The following is a 19,418-nucleotide window of genomic DNA, read 5'->3' as shown; positions in this document are numbered from 1 at the left end:
TAGATTATCCCCTTAGTATGAGGCCTTTCCTCTGATCTGTAGATTATCCCCTTAGTGTGAGGCCTTTCCTCTGATCTGTAGATTATCCCCTTAGTGTGAGGCCTTTCCTCTGATCTGTAGATTATCCCCTTAGTGTGAGGCCTTTCCTTTAACTTGTTTATAATCACCTTAGTGTGAGGCCTTTCCTCTAACTTGTATATAATCCCCTTAGTGTGAGGCCTTTCCTCTAACTTGTATATTATCCCCTTAGTGTGAGGCCTTTCCTCTAACTTGTATATTATCCCCTTAGTGTGAGGCCTTTCCTCTAACTTGTATATAATCCCTTAGTGTGAGGCCTTTCCTCTAACTTGTATATTATCCCCTTAGTGTGAGGCCTTTCCTCTAATTTGTATATTATCCCCTTAGTGTGAGGCCTTTCCTCTGATTTGTAGATTATCCCCTTAGTGTGAGGCCTTTCCTTTAACTTGTATATAATCCCCTTAGTGTGAGGCCTTTCCTCTAATTTGTATATAATCCCCTCAGTGTGAGGCCTTTCCTCTAACTTGTATATTATCCCCTTAGTGTGAGGCCTTTCCTCTAACTTGTAGATTATCCCCTTACTGTGAGGCCTTTCCTCTAACTTGTATATTATCCCCTTAGTGTGAGGCCTTTCCTCTAACTTGTATATTATCCCCTTAGTGTGAGGCCTTTCCTCTAACTTGTATATCATCCCCTTAGTGTGAGGCCTTTCCTCTAACTTGTATATTATCCCCTTAGTGTGAGGCCTTTCCTCTAATTTGTAGATTATCCCTAGTGTGAGGCCTTTCCTCTAATTTGTAGATTATCCCCTTACTGTGAGGCCTTTCCTCTAATTTGTAGATTATCCCCTTAGTGTGAGGCCATTCCTCTAATTTGTAGATAATCCCCTTAGTGTGAGGCCTTTCCTCTAACTTGTAGATTATCCCCTTAGTGTGAGGCCTTTCCTCTAATTTGTAGATTATCCCCTTAGTGGTGTGAGGCCTTTCCTCTAACTTGTATATTATCCCCTTAGTGTGAGGCCTTTCCTCTAACTTGTAGATTATCCCCTTAGTGTGAGGCCTTTCCTCTAACTTGTAGATTATCCCCTTAGTGTGAGGCCTTTCCTCTAACTTGTAGATTATCCCCTTAGTGTGAGGCCTTTCCTCTAACTTGTAGATTATCCCCTTAGTGTGAGGCCTTTCCTCTGATTTGTAGATTATCCCCTTAGTGTGAGGCCTTTCCTCTAACTTGTATATTATCCCCTTAGTGTGAGGCCTTTCCTCTAACTTGCAGATTATCCCCTTAGTGTGAGGCCTTTCCTCTAACTTGTAGATTATCCCCTTAGTGTGAGGCCTTTCCTCTAATTTGTAGATTATCCCCTTAGTGTGAGGCCTTTCCTCTAACTTGTTTTTATCCCCTTAGTGTGAGGCCTTTCCTCTAACTTGTATATTATCCCCTTAGTGTGAGGCCTTTCCTCTAACTTGTAGATTATCCCCTTAGTGTGAGGCCTTTCCTCTAATTTGTAGATTATCCCCTTAGTGTGAGGCCTTTCCTCTAACTTGTAGATTATCCCCTTAGTGTGAGGCCTTTCCTCTAATTTGTAGATTATCCCCTTAGTGTGAGGCCTTTCCTCTAACTTGTATATTATCCCCTTAGTGTGAGGCCTTTCCTCTAACTTGTAGATTATCCCCTTAGTGTGAGGCCTTTCCTCTAACTTGTAGATTATCCCCTTAGTGTGAGGCCTTTCCTCTAATTTGTAGATAATCCCCTTACTGTGAGTGAATTTAATCGTCTTTGGCCACTGACACTGTAAGGGGACCAGTCATCTGCGACTGGCATAACCTGTCCGGTAGTGTGACTCCATCTTGTGTTCCTCATGCTGTAATGAGGTCCCTAGTGCGGAGATAGAGTCCCACACAGTGTATTAGTGATTCGGTTATCAGGGAGCTTCTCACTTGTGCCCAGCGCGTAACTTATTGCAGTATGAAGGATCCTTACACCATGTCATGGTGGTGTAACAGGCACTAAGGGCCAGATTCAGACTCGCTCGCTAAGAAGCGTTCGCACGCAGCCAGCCGATTGTTTGCAATCTGCGCATGCATCGCAATGTGCGTGCGCGACACAGTGTGAGCGATCGGGAAGCATACGCTCGCTGCGCATAGACTGTCCGGCTGACTGAGTGGCAGGAGAAGCTGTTTGTGGGAGGTGACAGGGGCTGGCCACTAGAAACGTGGGACTGGAGGTGCGAACGCAGGAATGCTAGAGCGTCTTAACGCCGTTTCAGAGACGTGCATAATTAACAGACAGCGTCATAATACACGTCATATGGTTGTATTATACACTGAAGCGCTCGCAGTGCTTGCGGAAGGGTATGGTCAGCTACAAGCGCAGCGTTCGCTTCCGATGGTACCGATGTACCAATGGTTACATACACAGTACGATCGCACGCTAACACATAGTGGGCGTGCTAATGCCTTGTCATGCGATCGCTTGCCTTGCCGAAATTTGCCTAAGCGTCTAGCGAGCGGGTCTGAATCGAGCCCTAAGACCCTAGTGACCTGATAAGTTACATGAACCGAGGTGACAGCGACAGATTGCAGCGGCAGGTGCGCTGGCGGGACAGACCACTTTGCAGAGGTGTAAAAAAGTCTCAGAGCTCAATTTTTGCATTTCCACACGGCATGTATACATTCACGTGTAATATTTATAGCCTAGAAGTAAAACTTTGAATCTTTATTGTGGATGGGAAAATACTGGGAACACTAAAGGCCAATTTTCGCTCATCCCTAGACAGGAATATTGGTTTAGCCCATAAAGAGTCCCCTCCACTGTACACAGGGCCTGATTCACTGCGATTCCGCTAGCAATCAGGCGATTGTTTCGTTCTGCGCATGCACCGCAGTGATCGTGACTGCGATTGCAGTGGCTACGCAGATCCATGGCAGAGTGATTGACAGGAGATGCCGTTTATGGGTGGTGACGAGGGGGGAGGACAAACGCAGGCGCCCCAGTGCGTTCGCACGCCATTATATGGGCGTGCATAAATTAGCCACTGCAATGCCCTATGCAGCCCGAGGCCTCATAGCGTGTGCTGAGGTTAGTAATTCCTGAGTAAGGTCAGAGCCTGTGTAAGTGTGTGTGAGGCTGTGATGGTACTCCATGTTACTGATGGTCTCTCAGTCTTGTGTAGTCACTGTGTGTGATGAGGTTAGTAATTCCTGAGTAAGGTCAGAGCCTGTGTAAGTGTGTGTGAGGCTATGATGGAACTCCATGTTACTGATGGTCTCTCAGTCTTCTGTAGTCACTGTGTGTGATGAGGTTAGTAATTCCTGAGTATGGCCAGAGCCTGTGTAAGTGTGTGTGAGGCTGTGATGGTACTCCATGTTACTGATGGTCTCTCAGTCTTGTGTAGTCACTGTGTGTGATGAGGTTAGTAATTCCTGAGTAAGGTCAGAGATGTGTAAGTGTGTGTGAGGCTGTGATGGTACTCCATGTTACTGATGGTCTCTCAGTCTTGTGTAGTCACTGTGTGTGATGAGGTTAGTAATTCCTGAGTAAGGTCAGAGCTGTGTAAGTGTGTGTGAGGCTGTGATGGTACTCCATGTTACTGATGGTATCTCAGTCTTGTGTAGTCACTGTGTGTGATGAGGTTAGTAATTCCTGCGTAAGGTCAGAGCCTGTGTAAGTGTGTGTGAGGCTGTGATGGTACTCCATGTTACTGATGGTATCTCAGTCTTGTGTAGTCACTGTGTGTGATGAGGTTAGTAATTCCTGAGTAAGGTCAAAGCCTGTATAAGTGTGTGTGAGGCTGTGATGGTACTCCATGTTACTTATGGTCTCTCAGTCTTGTGTAATCACTGCGTGTGATGAGGTTAGTAATTCCTGAGTAAGGTCAGAGCCTTTGTAAGTGTGTGTGAAGATGTGATGGTACTCCATGTTACTGATGGTATCTCAGTCTTGTGTAATCACTGTGGGATGAGGTTAGTAATTCCTGAGTAAGGTCAGAGCCTGTGTAAGTGTGTGTGAGGCTGTAATGGTACTCCATGTTACTGATGGTCTCTCAGTCTTGTGTAATCACTGCGTGTGATGAGGTTAGTAATTCCTGAGTAAGACCAGAGCCTATGTAAGTGTGTGTGAGGCTGTGATGGTACTCCATGTTACTGATGGTATCTCAATCTTGTGTAGTCACTGTGTGTGATGAGGTTAGTAATTCCTGAGTAAGGTCAAAGCCTGTATAAGTGTGTGTGAGGATGTGATGGTACTCCATGTTACTGATGGTATCTCAGTCTTGTGTAATCACTGTTTGTGATGAGGTTAGTAATTCCTGAGTAAGGTCAGAGCCTGTGTAAGTGTGTGTGAGGCTATGATGGTACTCCATGTTACTGATGGTCTCTCAGTCTTGTGTAATCACTGTGTGTGATGAGGTTAGTAATTCCTGAGTAAGGTCAGAGCCTGTGTAAGTGTGTGTGAGGCTATGATGGTACTCCATGTTACTGATGGTCTCTCAGTCTTGTGTTATCACTGTGTGTTATGAGGTTAGTAATTCCTGAGTAAGGTCAGAGCCTGTGTAAGTGTGTGTGAAGATGTGATGGTACTCCATGTTACTGATGGTATCTCAGTCTTGTGTAATCACTGTGTGATGAGGTTAGTAATTCCTGAGTAAGGTCAGAGCCTATGTAAGTGTGTGTGAGGCTGTGATGGTACTCCATGTTACTGAAGGTTTCTCAGTCTTGTGTAGTCACTGTGTGTGATGAGATTAGTAATTCCTGAGTAAGTCAGAGCCTGTGTAAGTGTGTGAGAGGCTGTGATGGTACTCCATGTTACTGATGGTATCTCAGTCTTGTGTAATCACTGTGTGTGATGAGGTTAGTAATTCCTGAGTAAGGTCAGAGTCTGTGTAAGTGTGTGTGACGCTGTGATGGTACTCCATGTTACTGATGGTATCGCAGTCTTGTGTAATCACTGTGTGTGATGAGGTTAGTAATTCCTGAGTAAGGTCAGAGCCTGTGTAAGTGTGTGTGAGGCTGTGATGGTACTCCATGTTACTGATGGTTTCTCAGTCTTGTGTAATCACTGTGTGTGATGAGGTTAGTAATTCCTGAGTAAGGTAAGAGCCTGTGTAAGTGTGTGTGAGGCTATGATGGTACTCCATGTTACTGATGGTCTCTCAGTCTTGTGTAATCACTGTGTGTGATGAGGTTAGTAATTCCTGAGTAAGGTCAGAGCCTGTGTAAGTGTGTTTGAGGATGTGAGGGTACTCCATGTTACTGATGGTCTCTCAGTCTTGTGTAATCACTGTGTGTGATGAGGTTAGTAATTCCTGAGTAAGGTCAGAGCCTGTGTAAGTGTGTGTGAGGATGTGATGGTACTCCATGTTACTGATGGTATCTCAGTCTTGTGTAATCACTGTGGGATGAGGTTAGTAATTCCTGAGTAAGGTCAGAGCCTGTGTAAGTGTGTTTGAGGATGTGAGGGTACTCCATGTTACTGATGGTCTCTCAGTCTTGTGTAATCACTGTGTGTGATGAGGTTAGTAATTCCTGAGTAAGGTCAGAGCCTTTGTAAGTGTGTGTGAAGATGTGATGGTACTCCATGTTACTGATGGTATCTCAGTCTTGTGTAATCACTGTGGGATGAGGTTAGTAATTCCTGAGTAAGGTCAGAGCCTGTGTAAGTGTGTGTGAGGCTGTAATGGTACTCCATGTTACTGATGGTCTCTCAGTCTTGTGTAATCACTGCGTGTGATGAGGTTAGTAATTCCTGAGTAAGACCAGAGCCTATGTAAGTGTGTGTGAGGCTGTGATGGTACTCCATGTTACTGATGGTATCTCAATCTTGTGTAGTCACTGTGTGTGATGAGGTTAGTAATTCCTGAGTAAGGTCAAAGCCTGTATAAGTGTGTGTGAGGATGTGATGGTACTCCATGTTACTGATGGTTTCTCAGTCTTGTGTAATCACTGTGTGTGATGAGGTTAGTAATTCCTGAGTAAGGTCAGAGCCTGTGTAAGTGTGTGTGAGGCTATGATGGTACTCCATGTTACTGATGGTCTCTCAGTCTTGTGTAATCACTGTGTGTGATGAGGTTAGTAATTCCTGAGTAAGGTCAGAGCCTGTGTAAGTGTGTGTGAGGCTATGATGGTACTCCATGTTACTGATGGTCTCTCAGTCTTGTGTAATCACTGCGTTTGATGAGGTTAGTAATTCCTGAGTAAGGTCAGAGTCTGTGTAAGTGTGTGTGAGGCTGTGATGGTACTCCATGTTACTGATGGTATCTCAGTCTTGTGTAATCACTGCGTTTGATGAGGTTAGTAATTCCTGAGTAAGGTCAGAGTCTGTGTAAGTGTGTGTGAGGCTGTGATGGTACTCCATGTTACCGATGGTGTCAGTCTTGTGTAATCACTGCGTGTGATGAGGTTAGTAATTCCTGAGTAAGGTCAGAGCCTGTGTAAGTGTGTGTGAGGCTGTGATGGTACTCCATGTTACTGATGGTGTCTCAGTCTTGTGTAATCACTGCGTGCGATGAGGTTAGTGATTCCTGAGTATGGTCAGAGCCTGTGTAAGTGTGTGTGAGGCTGCGATGGTACTCCATGTTACTGATGGTGTCTCAGTCTTGCTAAACATTACGGGTGTGTGTAAGGTAAAGTGGGCGTCCTTGTGTAATGCTGCGGCAGTATAGCGATCGCAATGGATAGCATACTATCGCAGTGAGACTGCGTGAGTAATCACAATTGCATATGCAGTTGCGTTACACAGTGAATCAGGCCCACAGACTGCAAAGTCTATACTAAAGCCGTAGTAAGAGGATAGGATAAGACAGACTCAGGCTTTGTAGCTTCTCTCCATATGTGAGCACAGCCACACGGTCAGTATATGAGGCAGCTCTATGTACACGGAGTGTCCTCGCTGTAATGACGGCTTTATGGAGCGCATCCCTACCTTCACTGTGACAAATCCATGGGGCACAGAGTCAGGGTCAGCGGCAGTCGGCAAGGTTTCCTCCTTCTCCACAAACTGTAATGATACATGAGAGAGCCAGATTACTCACATAGAGGCAGCAATACGTCACACTATACAGTGCAAAGGAGAATCCCCAGCAACAGGAGTGACTCTGCTTACTATGTGCTGTGTGCAGCAGCGTTACATGGAGAGGACACTACTGTACCAGAGAAGGAAGACCGTGTACACAGTACATCCCCGACAGTCAGATAATAACGCAGCGGCACCTTCCATGTGCCGCTCTACACCACTGTCATCAGCCTGTGAATTATTCGAATAGGAAGGGCGAACAAATGGAGGAGTCCAGGCCATCATGTCCTTCCCCCAGTGTCACTGCGATCTCACCCCTATTAAACATCGCTATAAATGAAATTTGCCCCTGCCAATTACCCCTTTTACCTTCTGAGTACCCACTCTGGTTGCCTTTTATGCCTTTACATTTCTTTGCCATTTAGTACGTTCCTGCAACAGCATTTACCCAGAACATTGCATAAAAAGCCCCCTTTGGTCTTATGGTGCGTACACAAGGGACGATTCGCTCCATGAACGAAATCGTCCCGTGCGCCCCCGGCAGGGGTGTGGATAGCGTCGTTAATGACAATGAGCAGAAACACTGAATGAAATCAAGAACGATATTGTTCAGTGTCGGCCACCCACCCTCAGACCCGAAACATGTTCAACCTGACATTATCGTCAGGTTAGACGGGAGGTTCAGGCGATAAACGGTAATTACCAACTACAAACGGGAGCGCGCACTGGTAGTTATCGTTCATCGTTTTGGGGCTGAAACTGGACGATTTTTTTGGACGACTGAACGATAACGACATTGTTATCGTTCAGTCGTCAAAAAAAAAAAATCGACCCGTGTGTACGCACCGTCAGTGCTTGTACATAAAAGCCGGCTCACAGTCTACACGCAGCATAGCGTATTGCTGGCGCCCAGGTCATATATTACCAGGATGCGATCACCATTCCCTAAATGTCCGTCTTCTGTACATAATATACAATATGTGCTCTATTACTGCCAGGCGGCAGTACCACCACTTGGGAGACGCAGAGGTCTTATAAAACAGGTACAGTGTACAAATCTGCACGGGACCTCTGGATGGCTCATTCATTGGACATGTAAAACGCCACTCGTGGGCTCTGATTACCTGGATGCCGGACAAGTGTTCCAGCTCTTTTAAAGCTTTTTCTGTGTCTCTGACCAGCACAGTGGAGATGCCCAAGTCACGAGCTGCTTTCAGATTGGCACCAATGTCATCAAGGAATATGGCCTGTAATTGAGAATATAGAACGGTTTATTGTTAAGGCATAAAAATCCAGACAAAAGGTAAAAGAAAAATTGGTTGAGGGGCCAAATGAAAGCAAGTGTAGGCTTCCCCTGCTTCTATGTTGAAGTCTCATTTGACCCCGATTGTAAGCTCTTTGGTAGAACTGCCTCGTTGCTGTGCCATCTGATTTTCTGAGGTCCAGTTGTATCAGCTGCAGGAATCAGTTACTCTTCACTCCAGAAATGTAATTTACATGCAAATGGATGATCATTTAGGCGGACTAAATAAACAGGGTTTTATTTTATTTTAGCTGACCAAGTTATCATCTTGCACTATCCTACAACATTTACCAATGAAACTGGTGTAGCTTTCGGACATCCTCCTGGGATTGTCAGTAATAACCATACTGAGAGGATTATTTTGTTTGTCCTTGAATATGACACAGCAGCACTCTGGACCAAAATGTATTCACTTCGGAGCTCAAAGCAGAGTGGTGTGCAAACCCAAGGGTAGAGTAGAGCAATGTGCAATCCCAAGCAAAGAGCAGAGCAGTGTGCAATCCCAAGGGCAGAGCAGTGCTGTGTGCAATCCCAAGGGCAGAGCAGACCTGTGTGCAATCCCAAGGGCAGAGCAGACCTGTGTGCAATCCCAAGGGCAGAGGAGACCTGTGTGCAATCCCAAGGGCAGAGCAGACCTGTGTGCAATCCCAAGGGCAGAGCAGTGTGCATACCCAAAGGCAGAGCAGAGCAGTGTTCAATGCCAAAAGTAGAGCAGTGAGCAATCGCAGTGTGCAATTGCAAGAGCAGAGCAGACCTGTGTGCAATCCCAAGGGCAGAGCTGTGTGCATACCCAAAGGCAGAGCAGAGAAGTGTTCAATCCCAAAAGCAGAGCAGTGTGCAATCCCAAAAGTAGAGCAGTGAGCAATCGCAAGGGCAGGGCAGTGTGCAATCGCAAGGGCAGAGCAGACCTGTGTGCAATCCCAAGGGCAGAGCTGTGTGCATACCCAAAGCCAGAGCAGAGCAGGGTTCAATCCCAAAAGCAGAGCAGTGTGCAATCCCAAAAGTAAAGCAGTGAGCAATCGCAAGGGCAGGACAGTGTGCAATCGCAAGGGCAGGGCAGAGCGATGTGCAATGGCATGGGCAGAACAGAGTGGTGTGCAATCCCAAGGTCAGAGCAGAGTGGTGTGCAATCCCAAGGTCAGAGCAGAGTGGTGTGCAATCCCAAGGTCAGAGCAGAGTGGTGTGCAATCCCAAGGGTAGAGCAGAGCGGTGGTGCAATCCAAAGGACAGAGCAGAGCTGTTTACAATCAGTAGGGCAGGAAAAGAAAACAGCTCTGTGACACAGCCCAGCCCCCTGTAGGAGGACACATGCAGGGATGGAAGGAAGCACATTGGTGTTGTAATGGCCCCAATATGAATGGACAAGTTCAGGCATAATATACATATAGCAGAGGCTTTCAACATGCAGCTGAAGAAATCTGTATACCTTCTCTCTTGGCCCCTGCTGGGTGTCATAATCTACCAATTTGAGGCTTCTCATGGATGGAAAGTACAGGCCACGAGAGACAGAGACACTAAAGTCACAACTAACTGATATGCTATGCTTTGCAGCTAAACATTTTGTTTTTAATCTTGCACCAGATAAAATTAGGACCATGTTATAAAGATGTGAACTTTGGCTTTAGCTGTATGCATTGGGGAACAGGAGTGCAATTGCTCAATCCCACTATGGCCTAAGAATGTATTTAACCTTTATCAGTTATGTATAAAAGATTAATGATGGCTTTTACTCCTCATTTAGAACCTGCAGCCACTTATTAATAGAGTAGAGATGTGTCCTCACACATCTTTGTAGCAGTGGCGCCAACTCTGCTATCACCGGGCGTCTTTTTGGCCGAAAATGTGTCTAAATTGCAACACAATGTGAGTAGGATGCACCAAGAGACTGGGCTAATTAATTTGATATGTGACATTTGTATATCTGTGTGCAACAGTCTCTGAATCAGAATTGGAAGTGCTACCATGCAACGGCCGCAGTTATTTCACACCTAGGTCTATTTACAGTCTCAGGAGCACACAGATGTACAGGGGTCACTTATCACATTACTCAGCACAGTCTCCCATATACAGACTTAGGAGCACACAGATATACAGGTGTCACATATCACATTACTCAGCGCAGTCTCCCATATACAGACTCAGGGGCACACAGATATACAGGTGTCACATATCACATTACTCAGCGCAGTCTCCCATATACAGACTCAGGAGCACACAGCTATACAGGTGTCACATATCACATTACTCAGCGCAGTCTCCCATATACAGACTCAGGAGCACACAGATACACAGGTGTCACATATCACATTACTCAGCGCAGTCTCCCATATACAGACTCAGGAGCACACAGCTATACAGGTGTCACATATCACATTACTCAGCGCAGTCTCCCATATACAGACTCAGGAGCACACAGATATACAGGTGTCACATATCACATTACTCAGCGCAGTCTCCTATATACAGACTCAGGAGCACACAGATATACAGGTGTCACACATCACATTACTCAGCGCAGTCTCCCATATACAGACTCAGGAGCACACTGATATACAGGTGTCACATATCACATTACTCAGCGCAGTCTCCCATATACAGACTCAGGAGCACACAGATATACAGGTGTCACATATATCACATTACTCAGCGCAGTCTCCCATATACAGACTCAGGAGCACACAGATATACAGGTGTCACATATCACATTACTCAGCGCAGTCTCCCATATACAGACTCAGGAGCACACAGATATACAGGTGTCACATATCACATTACTCAGCGCAGTCTCCCATATACAGACTCAGGAGCACACAGATATACAGGTGTCACATATATCACATTACTCAGCGCAGTCTCCCATATACAGACTCAGGAGCACACAGATATACAGGTGTCACATATCATATTACTCAGCGCAGTCTCCCATATACAGACTCAGGAGCACACAGATATACAGGTGTCACATATCACATTACTCAGCGCAGTCTCCCATATATAGACTCAGGAGCACACAGATATACAGGTGTCACATATCACATTACTCAGCGCAGTCTCCCATATACAGACTCAGGAGCACACAGATATACAGGTGTCACATATATCACATTACTCAGCGCAGTCTCCCATATACAGACTCAGGAGCACACAGATATACAGGTGTCACATATATCACATTACTCAGCGCAGTCTCCCATATACAGACTCAGGAGCACACAGCTATACAGGTGTCACATATCACATTACTCAGCGCAGTCTCCCATATACAGACTCAGGAGCACACAGATATACAGGTGTCACATATCACATTACTCAGCGCAGTCTCCCATATACAGACTCAGGAGCACACAGATAAACAGGTGTCACATATCACATTACTCAGTGCAGTCTCCCATATACAGACTGAGGAGCACACAGATATACAGGTGTCACATTACTCAGCGCAGTCTCCCATATACAGACTCAGGGGCACACAGATATATAGGTGTCACATATCACATTACTCAGCGCAGTCTCCCATATACAGAGTCAGGAGCACACAGATATACAGGTGTCACATATCACATTACTCAGCGCAGTCTCCCATATACAGACTCAGGAGCACACAGATATACAGGTGTCACATATCACATTACTCAGCACAGTCTCCCATATACAGACTCAGGAGCACACAGATATACAGGTGTCACCCATCACATTACTCAGCGCAGTCTCCCATATACAGACTCAGGAGCACACAGATATACAGGTGTCACATATCACATTACTCAGCGCAGTCTCCCATATACAGACTCAGGAGCACACAGATATACAGGTGTCACATATCACATTACTCAGCGCAGTCTCCCATATACAGACTCAGGAGCACACAGATATACAGGTGTCACATATCACATTACTCAGCGCAGTCTCCTATATACAGACTCAGGAGCAAACAGATATACAGGTGTCACATATCACATTACTCAGCGCAGTCTCCCATATACAGACTCAGGAGCACACAGATATACAGGTGTCACACATCATATTACTCAGCGCAGTCTCCTATATACAGACTCAGGAGCACACAGATATATAGGTGTCACACATCACATTACTCAGCGCAGTCTCCTATATACAGACTCAGGAGCACACAGATATACAGGTGTCACATATCACATTACTCAGTGCAGTCTCCCATATACAGACTCAGGAGCACACAGATATACAGGTGTCACATATCACATTACTCAGCGCAGTCTCCCATATACAGACTCAGGAGCACACAGATATACAGGTGTCACATATCACATTACTCAACGCAGTCTCCCATTTACAGACTCAGGAGCACACAGATATACAGGTGTCACATATCACATTACTCAGCGCAGTCTCCTATATACAGACTTAGGAGCACACAGATATACAGGTGTCACACATCACATTACTCAGCGCAGTCTCCTATATACAGACTCAGGAGCACACAGATATACAGGTGTCACATATCACATTACTCAGTGCAGTCTCCCATATACAGACTCAGGAGCACACAGATATACAGGTGTCACATATCACATTACTCAGCGCAGTCTCTCATATACAGACTCAGGAGCACAAAGATATACAGGTGTCACATATCACATTACTCAGCGCAGTCTCCCATATACAGACTCAGGAGCACACAGATATACAGGTGTCACCCATCACATTACTCAGCGCAGTCTCCTATATACAGACTCAGGAGCACACAGATATATAGGTGTCACATATCACATTACTCAGTGCAGTCTCTCATATACAGACTCAGGAGCACAAAGATATACAGGTGTCACATATATCACATTACTCAGCGCAGTCTCCCATATACAGACTCAGGAGCACACAGATATACAGGTGTCACCCATCACATTACTCAGCGCAGTCTCCCATATACAGACTCAGGAGCACACAGATATACAGGTGTCACATATCACATTACTCAGCGCAGTCTCCCATATACAGACTCAGGAGCACACAGATATACAGGTGTCACATATCACATTACTCAGCGCAGTCTCCCATATACAGACTGAGGAGCACACAGATATACAGGTGTCACATTACTCAGCGCAGTCTCCCATATACAGACTCAGGGGCACACAGATATATAGGTGTCACATATCACATTACTCAGCGCAGTCGCCCATATACAGAGTCAGGAGCACACAGATATACAGGTGTCACATATCACATTACTCAGCGCAGTCTCCCATATACAGACTCAGGAGCACACAGATATACAGGTGTCACATATCACATTACTCAGCGCAGTCTCCCATATACAGACTCAGGAGCACACAGATATACAGGTGTCACCCATCACATTACTCAGCGCAGTCTCCCATATACAGACTCAGGAGCACACAGATATACAGGTGTCACATATCACATTACTCAGCGCAGTCTCCCATATACAGACTCAGGAGCACACAGATATACAGGTGTCACACATCACATTACTTAGCGCAGTCTCCTATATACAGACTCAGGAGCAAACAGATATACAGGTGTCACATATCACATTACTCAGCGCAGTCTCCCATATACAGACTCAGGAGCACACAGATATACAGGTGTCACACATCACATTACTCAGCGCAGTCTCCTATATACAGACTCAGGAGCACACAGATATATAGGTGTCACACATCACATTACTCAGCGCAGTCTCCTATATACAGACTCAGGAGCACACAGATATACAGGTGTCACATATCACATTACTCAGTGCAGTCTCCCATATACAGACTCAGGAGCACACAGATATACAGGTGTCACATATCACATTACTCAGCGCAGTCTCCCATATACAGACTCAGGAGCACACAGATATACAGGTGTCACATATCACATTACTCAACGCAGTCTCCCATTTACAGACTCAGGAGCACACAGATATACAGGTGTCACACATCACATTACTTAGCGCAGTCTCCTATATACAGACTCAGGAGCAAACAGATATACAGGTGTCACATATCACATTACTCAGCGCAGTCTCCCATATACAGACTCAGGAGCACACAGATATACAGGTGTCACACATCACATTACTCAGCGCAGTCTCCTATATACAGACTCAGGAGCACACAGATATATAGGTGTCACACATCACATTACTCAGCGCAGTCTCCTATATACAGACTCAGGAGCACACAGATATACAGGTGTCACATATCACATTACTCAGTGCAGTCTCCCATATACAGACTCAGGAGCACACAGATATACAGGTGTCACATATCACATTACTCAGCGCAGTCTCCCATATACAGACTCAGGAGCACACAGATATACAGGTGTCACATATCACATTACTCAACGCAGTCTCCCATTTACAGACTCAGGAGCACACAGATATACAGGTGTCACATATCACATTACTCAGCGCAGTCTCCTATATACAGACTTAGGAGCACACAGATATACAGGTGTCACACATCACATTACTCAGAGCAGTCTCCTATATACAGACTCAGGAGCACACAGATATACAGGTGTCACATATCACATTACTCAGTGCAGTCTCCCATATACAGACTCAGGAGCACACAGATATACAGGTGTCACATATCACATTACTCAGTGCAGTCTCTCATATACAGACTCAGGAGCACAAAGATATACAGGTGTCACATATCACATTACTCAGCGCAGTCTCCCATATACAGACTCAGGAGCACACAGATATACAGGTGTCACCCATCACATTACTCAGCGCAGTCTCCTATATACAGACTCAGGAGCACACAGATATATAGGTGTCACATATCACATTACTCAGCGCAGTCTCCCATATACAGACTCAGGAGCACACAGATATACAGGTGTCACATATCACATTACTCAGCGCAGTCTCCCATATACAGACTCAGGAGCACACAGATATACAGGTGTCACATATCACATTATTCAGCGCAGTCTCCCATATACAGACTCAGGAGCACACAGATATACAGGTGTCACATATCACATTACTCAACGCAGTCTCCCATTTACAGACTCAGGAGCACACAGATATACAGGTGTCACATATCACATTACTCAGCGCGGTCTCCCAAATACAGACTCAGGAGCACACAGATATACAGGTGTCACATATCACATTACTCAGCGCAGTCTCCCATATACAGACTCAGGAGCACACAGATATACAGGTGTCACATATCACATTACTCAGCGCAGTCTCCCATATACAGACTCAGGAGCACACAGATATACAGGTGTCACATATCACATTACTCAGCGCAGTCTCCCATATACAGACTCAGGAGCACACAGATATACAGGTGTCACACATCACATTACTCAGCGCAGTCTCCTATATACAGACTCAGGAGCACACAGATATACAGGTGTCACATGTCACATTACTCAGCGCAGTCTCTTGGTGCGTCATAGTCGCATCGCACTGCGACTAAGGCGCATTTTCAGCAAAGAAAGACGCCTAATGCTAGCCAAGTAGCACGGGAGCTGACGGCTTCCTCACGCCAGGCATGTCGCGCTGTGTGGTGTATTGAGGATAGATGTATGAGGACACATCTGGAACATCCATTGTGTGTATCACTGTCTGTGAAGCATGTGTGGCAGGGATATTCAACATGCAGCCGTCCCGCTGTAGTGGAACTAGACCTCCCAGCATGCTCAGCCACAGTTTTGCTATTAGGGCATGGTAAAACTGTGGCAGGGTATGCTGGGATGTGTAGTCCCACAACAGCTGGAGGGCAGCATGTTGAATACTCTGATGTATAGGATCAGTAGCTGGCAGGGGGTGCTGGTCCTTGTAGTGCCATATTCGAGTCTCTTGGGGAACCTCCTGATAAGTTAGCTCTCAAGTTAAAACACATAAATATATGACCCAATATAGGGACTCTCACTGTGTACAGTTATTACTGATATATATGACCTAATATAGGGACTCTCACTGTGTACAGTTATTACTGATATATAAGACCTAATATAGGGACTCTCACTGTGTACAGTTATTACTGATATATATGACCTAATATAGGGACTCTCACTGTGTACAGTTATTACTGATATATATGACCCAATATAGGGACTCTCACTGTGTACAGTTATTACTGATATATATGACCCCATATAGGGACTCTCACAGTGTACAGTTATTACTGATATATAAGACCTAATATAGGGACTCTCACTGTGTACAGTTATTACTGATATATATGACCCCATATAGGGACTCTCACTGTGTACAGTTATTACTGATGTATATGACCCAATATAGGGACTCTCACTGTGTACAGTTATTACTGATATATATGACCTAATATAGGGACTCTCACTGTGTACAGTTATTACTGATATATATGACCCCATATAGGGACTCTCACTGTGTACAGTTATTACTGATGTATATGACCCAATATAGGGACTCTCACTGTGTACAGTTATTACTGATATATATGACCCAATATAGGGACTCTCACAGTGTACAGTTATTACTGATATATAAGACCTAATATAGGGACTCTCACTGTGTACAGTTATTACTGATATATAAGACCTAATATAGGGACTCTCACTGTGTACAGTTATTACTGATATATATGACCCCATATAGGGACTCTCACTGTGTACAGTTATTACTGATGTATATGACCCAATATAGGGACTCTCACTGTGTACAGTTATTACTGATATATATGACCCAATATAGGGACTCTCACTGTGTACAGTTATTACTGATATATATGACCCAATATAGGGACTCTCACAGTGTACAGTTATTACTGATGTATATGACCCAATATAGGGACTCTCACTGTGTACAGTTATTACTGATATATATGACCCAATATAGGGACTCTCACTGTGTACAGTTATTACGGCTATTAGTGGAAGCTCCGAGTGGCAGATCATAGATTTGCAATGTGTGTAACTAAGACTTCTGCATTTTATGTATAAGTAAAGTGGAAGTTGAACTCTTCCCTTACAGCACTGCGCTGGGGGATGTTTCTGGGTTTGTATTCATGTAACATAATCAGAAGTAAACCAGAAGTAACGGAGTTACAAAACAAGAGGTTGAGCTGCTAAAGACATAACTTCCCACTGTAAGGAGCGCACCGCCTACACGGAATGTACTAAGACACAGAAACAATTCTGTAGCATCCTGACGATGTACAATGAAAGCCCACCTCATTGGGTTTAGCGTTCAGCCTCTTCAGGGCGTACTCGTAGATCCGGGTCTCCGGTTTCCTCATCCCGATGTGGCAGGATTCGATCACAGAGTCAAAGTGCCTGTTCAGAAAAGAGATCATCTCGGCGGTGCGGTGTCTGCCGGGGCCGTCGTCCACCCAGTTATTGGTCAGCACGCACGTCTTAAACCCTGCAAAGGTGATTTGTTGCCGTACATGGTCGTTAGTTCTACCTTATTGGATACATTCATCCAGACAATTACATTTACCTGATTTACTCTGGAAATTGGTACAAAACAAAATTTTTAAATACCAAAACAAATCCAAATCTTTTAACGGGATAAAGAAAGTGCAGCCGATGAGCCGTGCTGGTCCCCTGGCCCCGGGCGACATTCACCGTCCTAGTATTGGAGACTGATGATCAGGGCTCCTTCCAGAGCTTCTATCTCCCAATAAGACGCAGACCCCCAGCTTCATCATAGGGGAATTTATTTCTACATGTCATTGACAACTCCCAATTCCCTCCAGTTCTCGTTAGCTACTTCTCTTGCACCCCAGCTACACTCTGAATCAGACCCAGAGAGCCCAAGAAGGAGGTGTAGAGCCGGACGCTATTTGCGCTCGCTCGTTCAGAAAAAGTGGGTGGCTATTTAAATTAACCGTTCGCTCCTTGCGGTCGTATTTTGGAAAAAGACGCCCCCTGGCCGCTCGCATCGTACGTCATGTCCGCTATTTAATAAATTAATCGAGTACATCGAACAGCGTATGAACTGCTCGCTATTCTTGTGGTTGGTTTTTCCTACCGCTATATTGCGAGCAGTTCTGACTATAATATAACCCAGTGACGTGGGCAATGACGCTGCTGTATTAATTATGCACACCCTTAAAACGCCCGTTTTGACCTTCAAGCACGCCTGCGTTTGGATCTCCACTCCCCGTTTTCAAGCACCTTCCCCTTTTACCACCCACATACGCCTCCTCCTGTCACTCAAAATAGCAGGCATTCGCTATTTAGCGAACAATCGATTTTCGGCCGCACTGACTGGTTCGCGCATGCGTATTACAATCCGTACGCATGCGCAGATGTGCGAACATCGCTCGGAACGAACGAGCGGCCGCTTACGAGCGGCTCTGAATGAAGCCCCCGGGCCTGGACTCCCCTCCTCTATTGTTTTTGGTACTTCAGACAACTTGAAGTAACTAGCGTGCCTGAGGTTATGGCGTTTGCGTGTGCACACATGCGCACACCATAGACTTTAATGGCGTAATCACCGGCTGCGCTATGCCGTGATATGTACGGGCACAACGCGGCATAGATGAGGCTGGCTCCATCTGTATCTGCGCCCACAGTATTAGGTACAGGTTCAGCTTACACTGAATATTTACATGGCATCAGTGTCTGTGTAAAGACTTGTAGTGCCATTTGTCTACTGTACTCTCTTATTGTTTTGTCCTCTGGGCCTGATTCAGACCCGGTCGCTAAGCTGCGCTCGCTCATTGCCAAAAGGGGCTGGGTATGCAAATCCCGCGATTGCACTGTCTGGCTTAAGGACGCCCTCTATGTCTTAGAGAGCGACAGCAGTGAGCGTACGCTGCAGTGTAAAGCTGCAAGCACTGCGATCAGTTCAGGCTAAAAAACAACCAAGTGACGTGTTCAATGACGCAACTATGCTAATTATGCACTCCCATAAAACTCCGTTTTGACGCACATCCACTCCCCTGTTCACAAGCACCTTCCTCTGTCACCACCCACAAACGGCGCTATCTGTCACTCAAAGTAGCATCCAGTCTGTGTACTACGAGCGCACGATTCCCGGCCACAGTGACTGGTTCGCGCATGCGTACTTTGACGCATACGCAGATGTGCGATAATCGCCCCTAGCGAGCGTTCGCAGCTTAGGGACCGGGGCTGAATC

The 19,418-nt window shown here is 45.5% G+C and overlaps 1 protein-coding gene across 1 annotated transcript in view; it reads right to left on the bottom strand.

Annotated features, from left to right (window-relative positions):
• EPHX2 (epoxide hydrolase 2) overlaps window positions 1-17,728 on the bottom strand; it is a 117,643-nt gene extending 99,915 nt beyond the window's left edge. Inside the window, exons 1-3 of the mRNA XM_088463891.1 lie at window positions 17,503-17,728; window positions 8,148-8,270; window positions 6,934-7,008 (exon numbers count right to left, since the gene is read on the bottom strand). Of these exons, the coding sequence (XP_088320017.1) occupies window positions 6,934-7,008; window positions 8,148-8,270; window positions 17,503-17,625 (321 nt within the window). The 5' untranslated portion in view covers window positions 17,626-17,728. The remainder of the gene's footprint in view (window positions 1-6,933; window positions 7,009-8,147; window positions 8,271-17,502) is intronic.
• Between the last annotated feature and the right edge of the window lie 1,690 nt (window positions 17,729-19,418).

Source organism: Taudactylus pleione, unplaced genomic scaffold (assembly GCF_031769625.1).
Source record: "Taudactylus pleione unplaced genomic scaffold, aTauple2 ptg001494l, whole genome shotgun sequence".
Taxonomy (NCBI): domain Eukaryota; kingdom Metazoa; phylum Chordata; class Amphibia; order Anura; family Myobatrachidae; genus Taudactylus; species Taudactylus pleione.
Note: the sequence above shows the minus strand (reverse complement) of the source record. Positions and strands in the feature narration are given on the sequence as shown.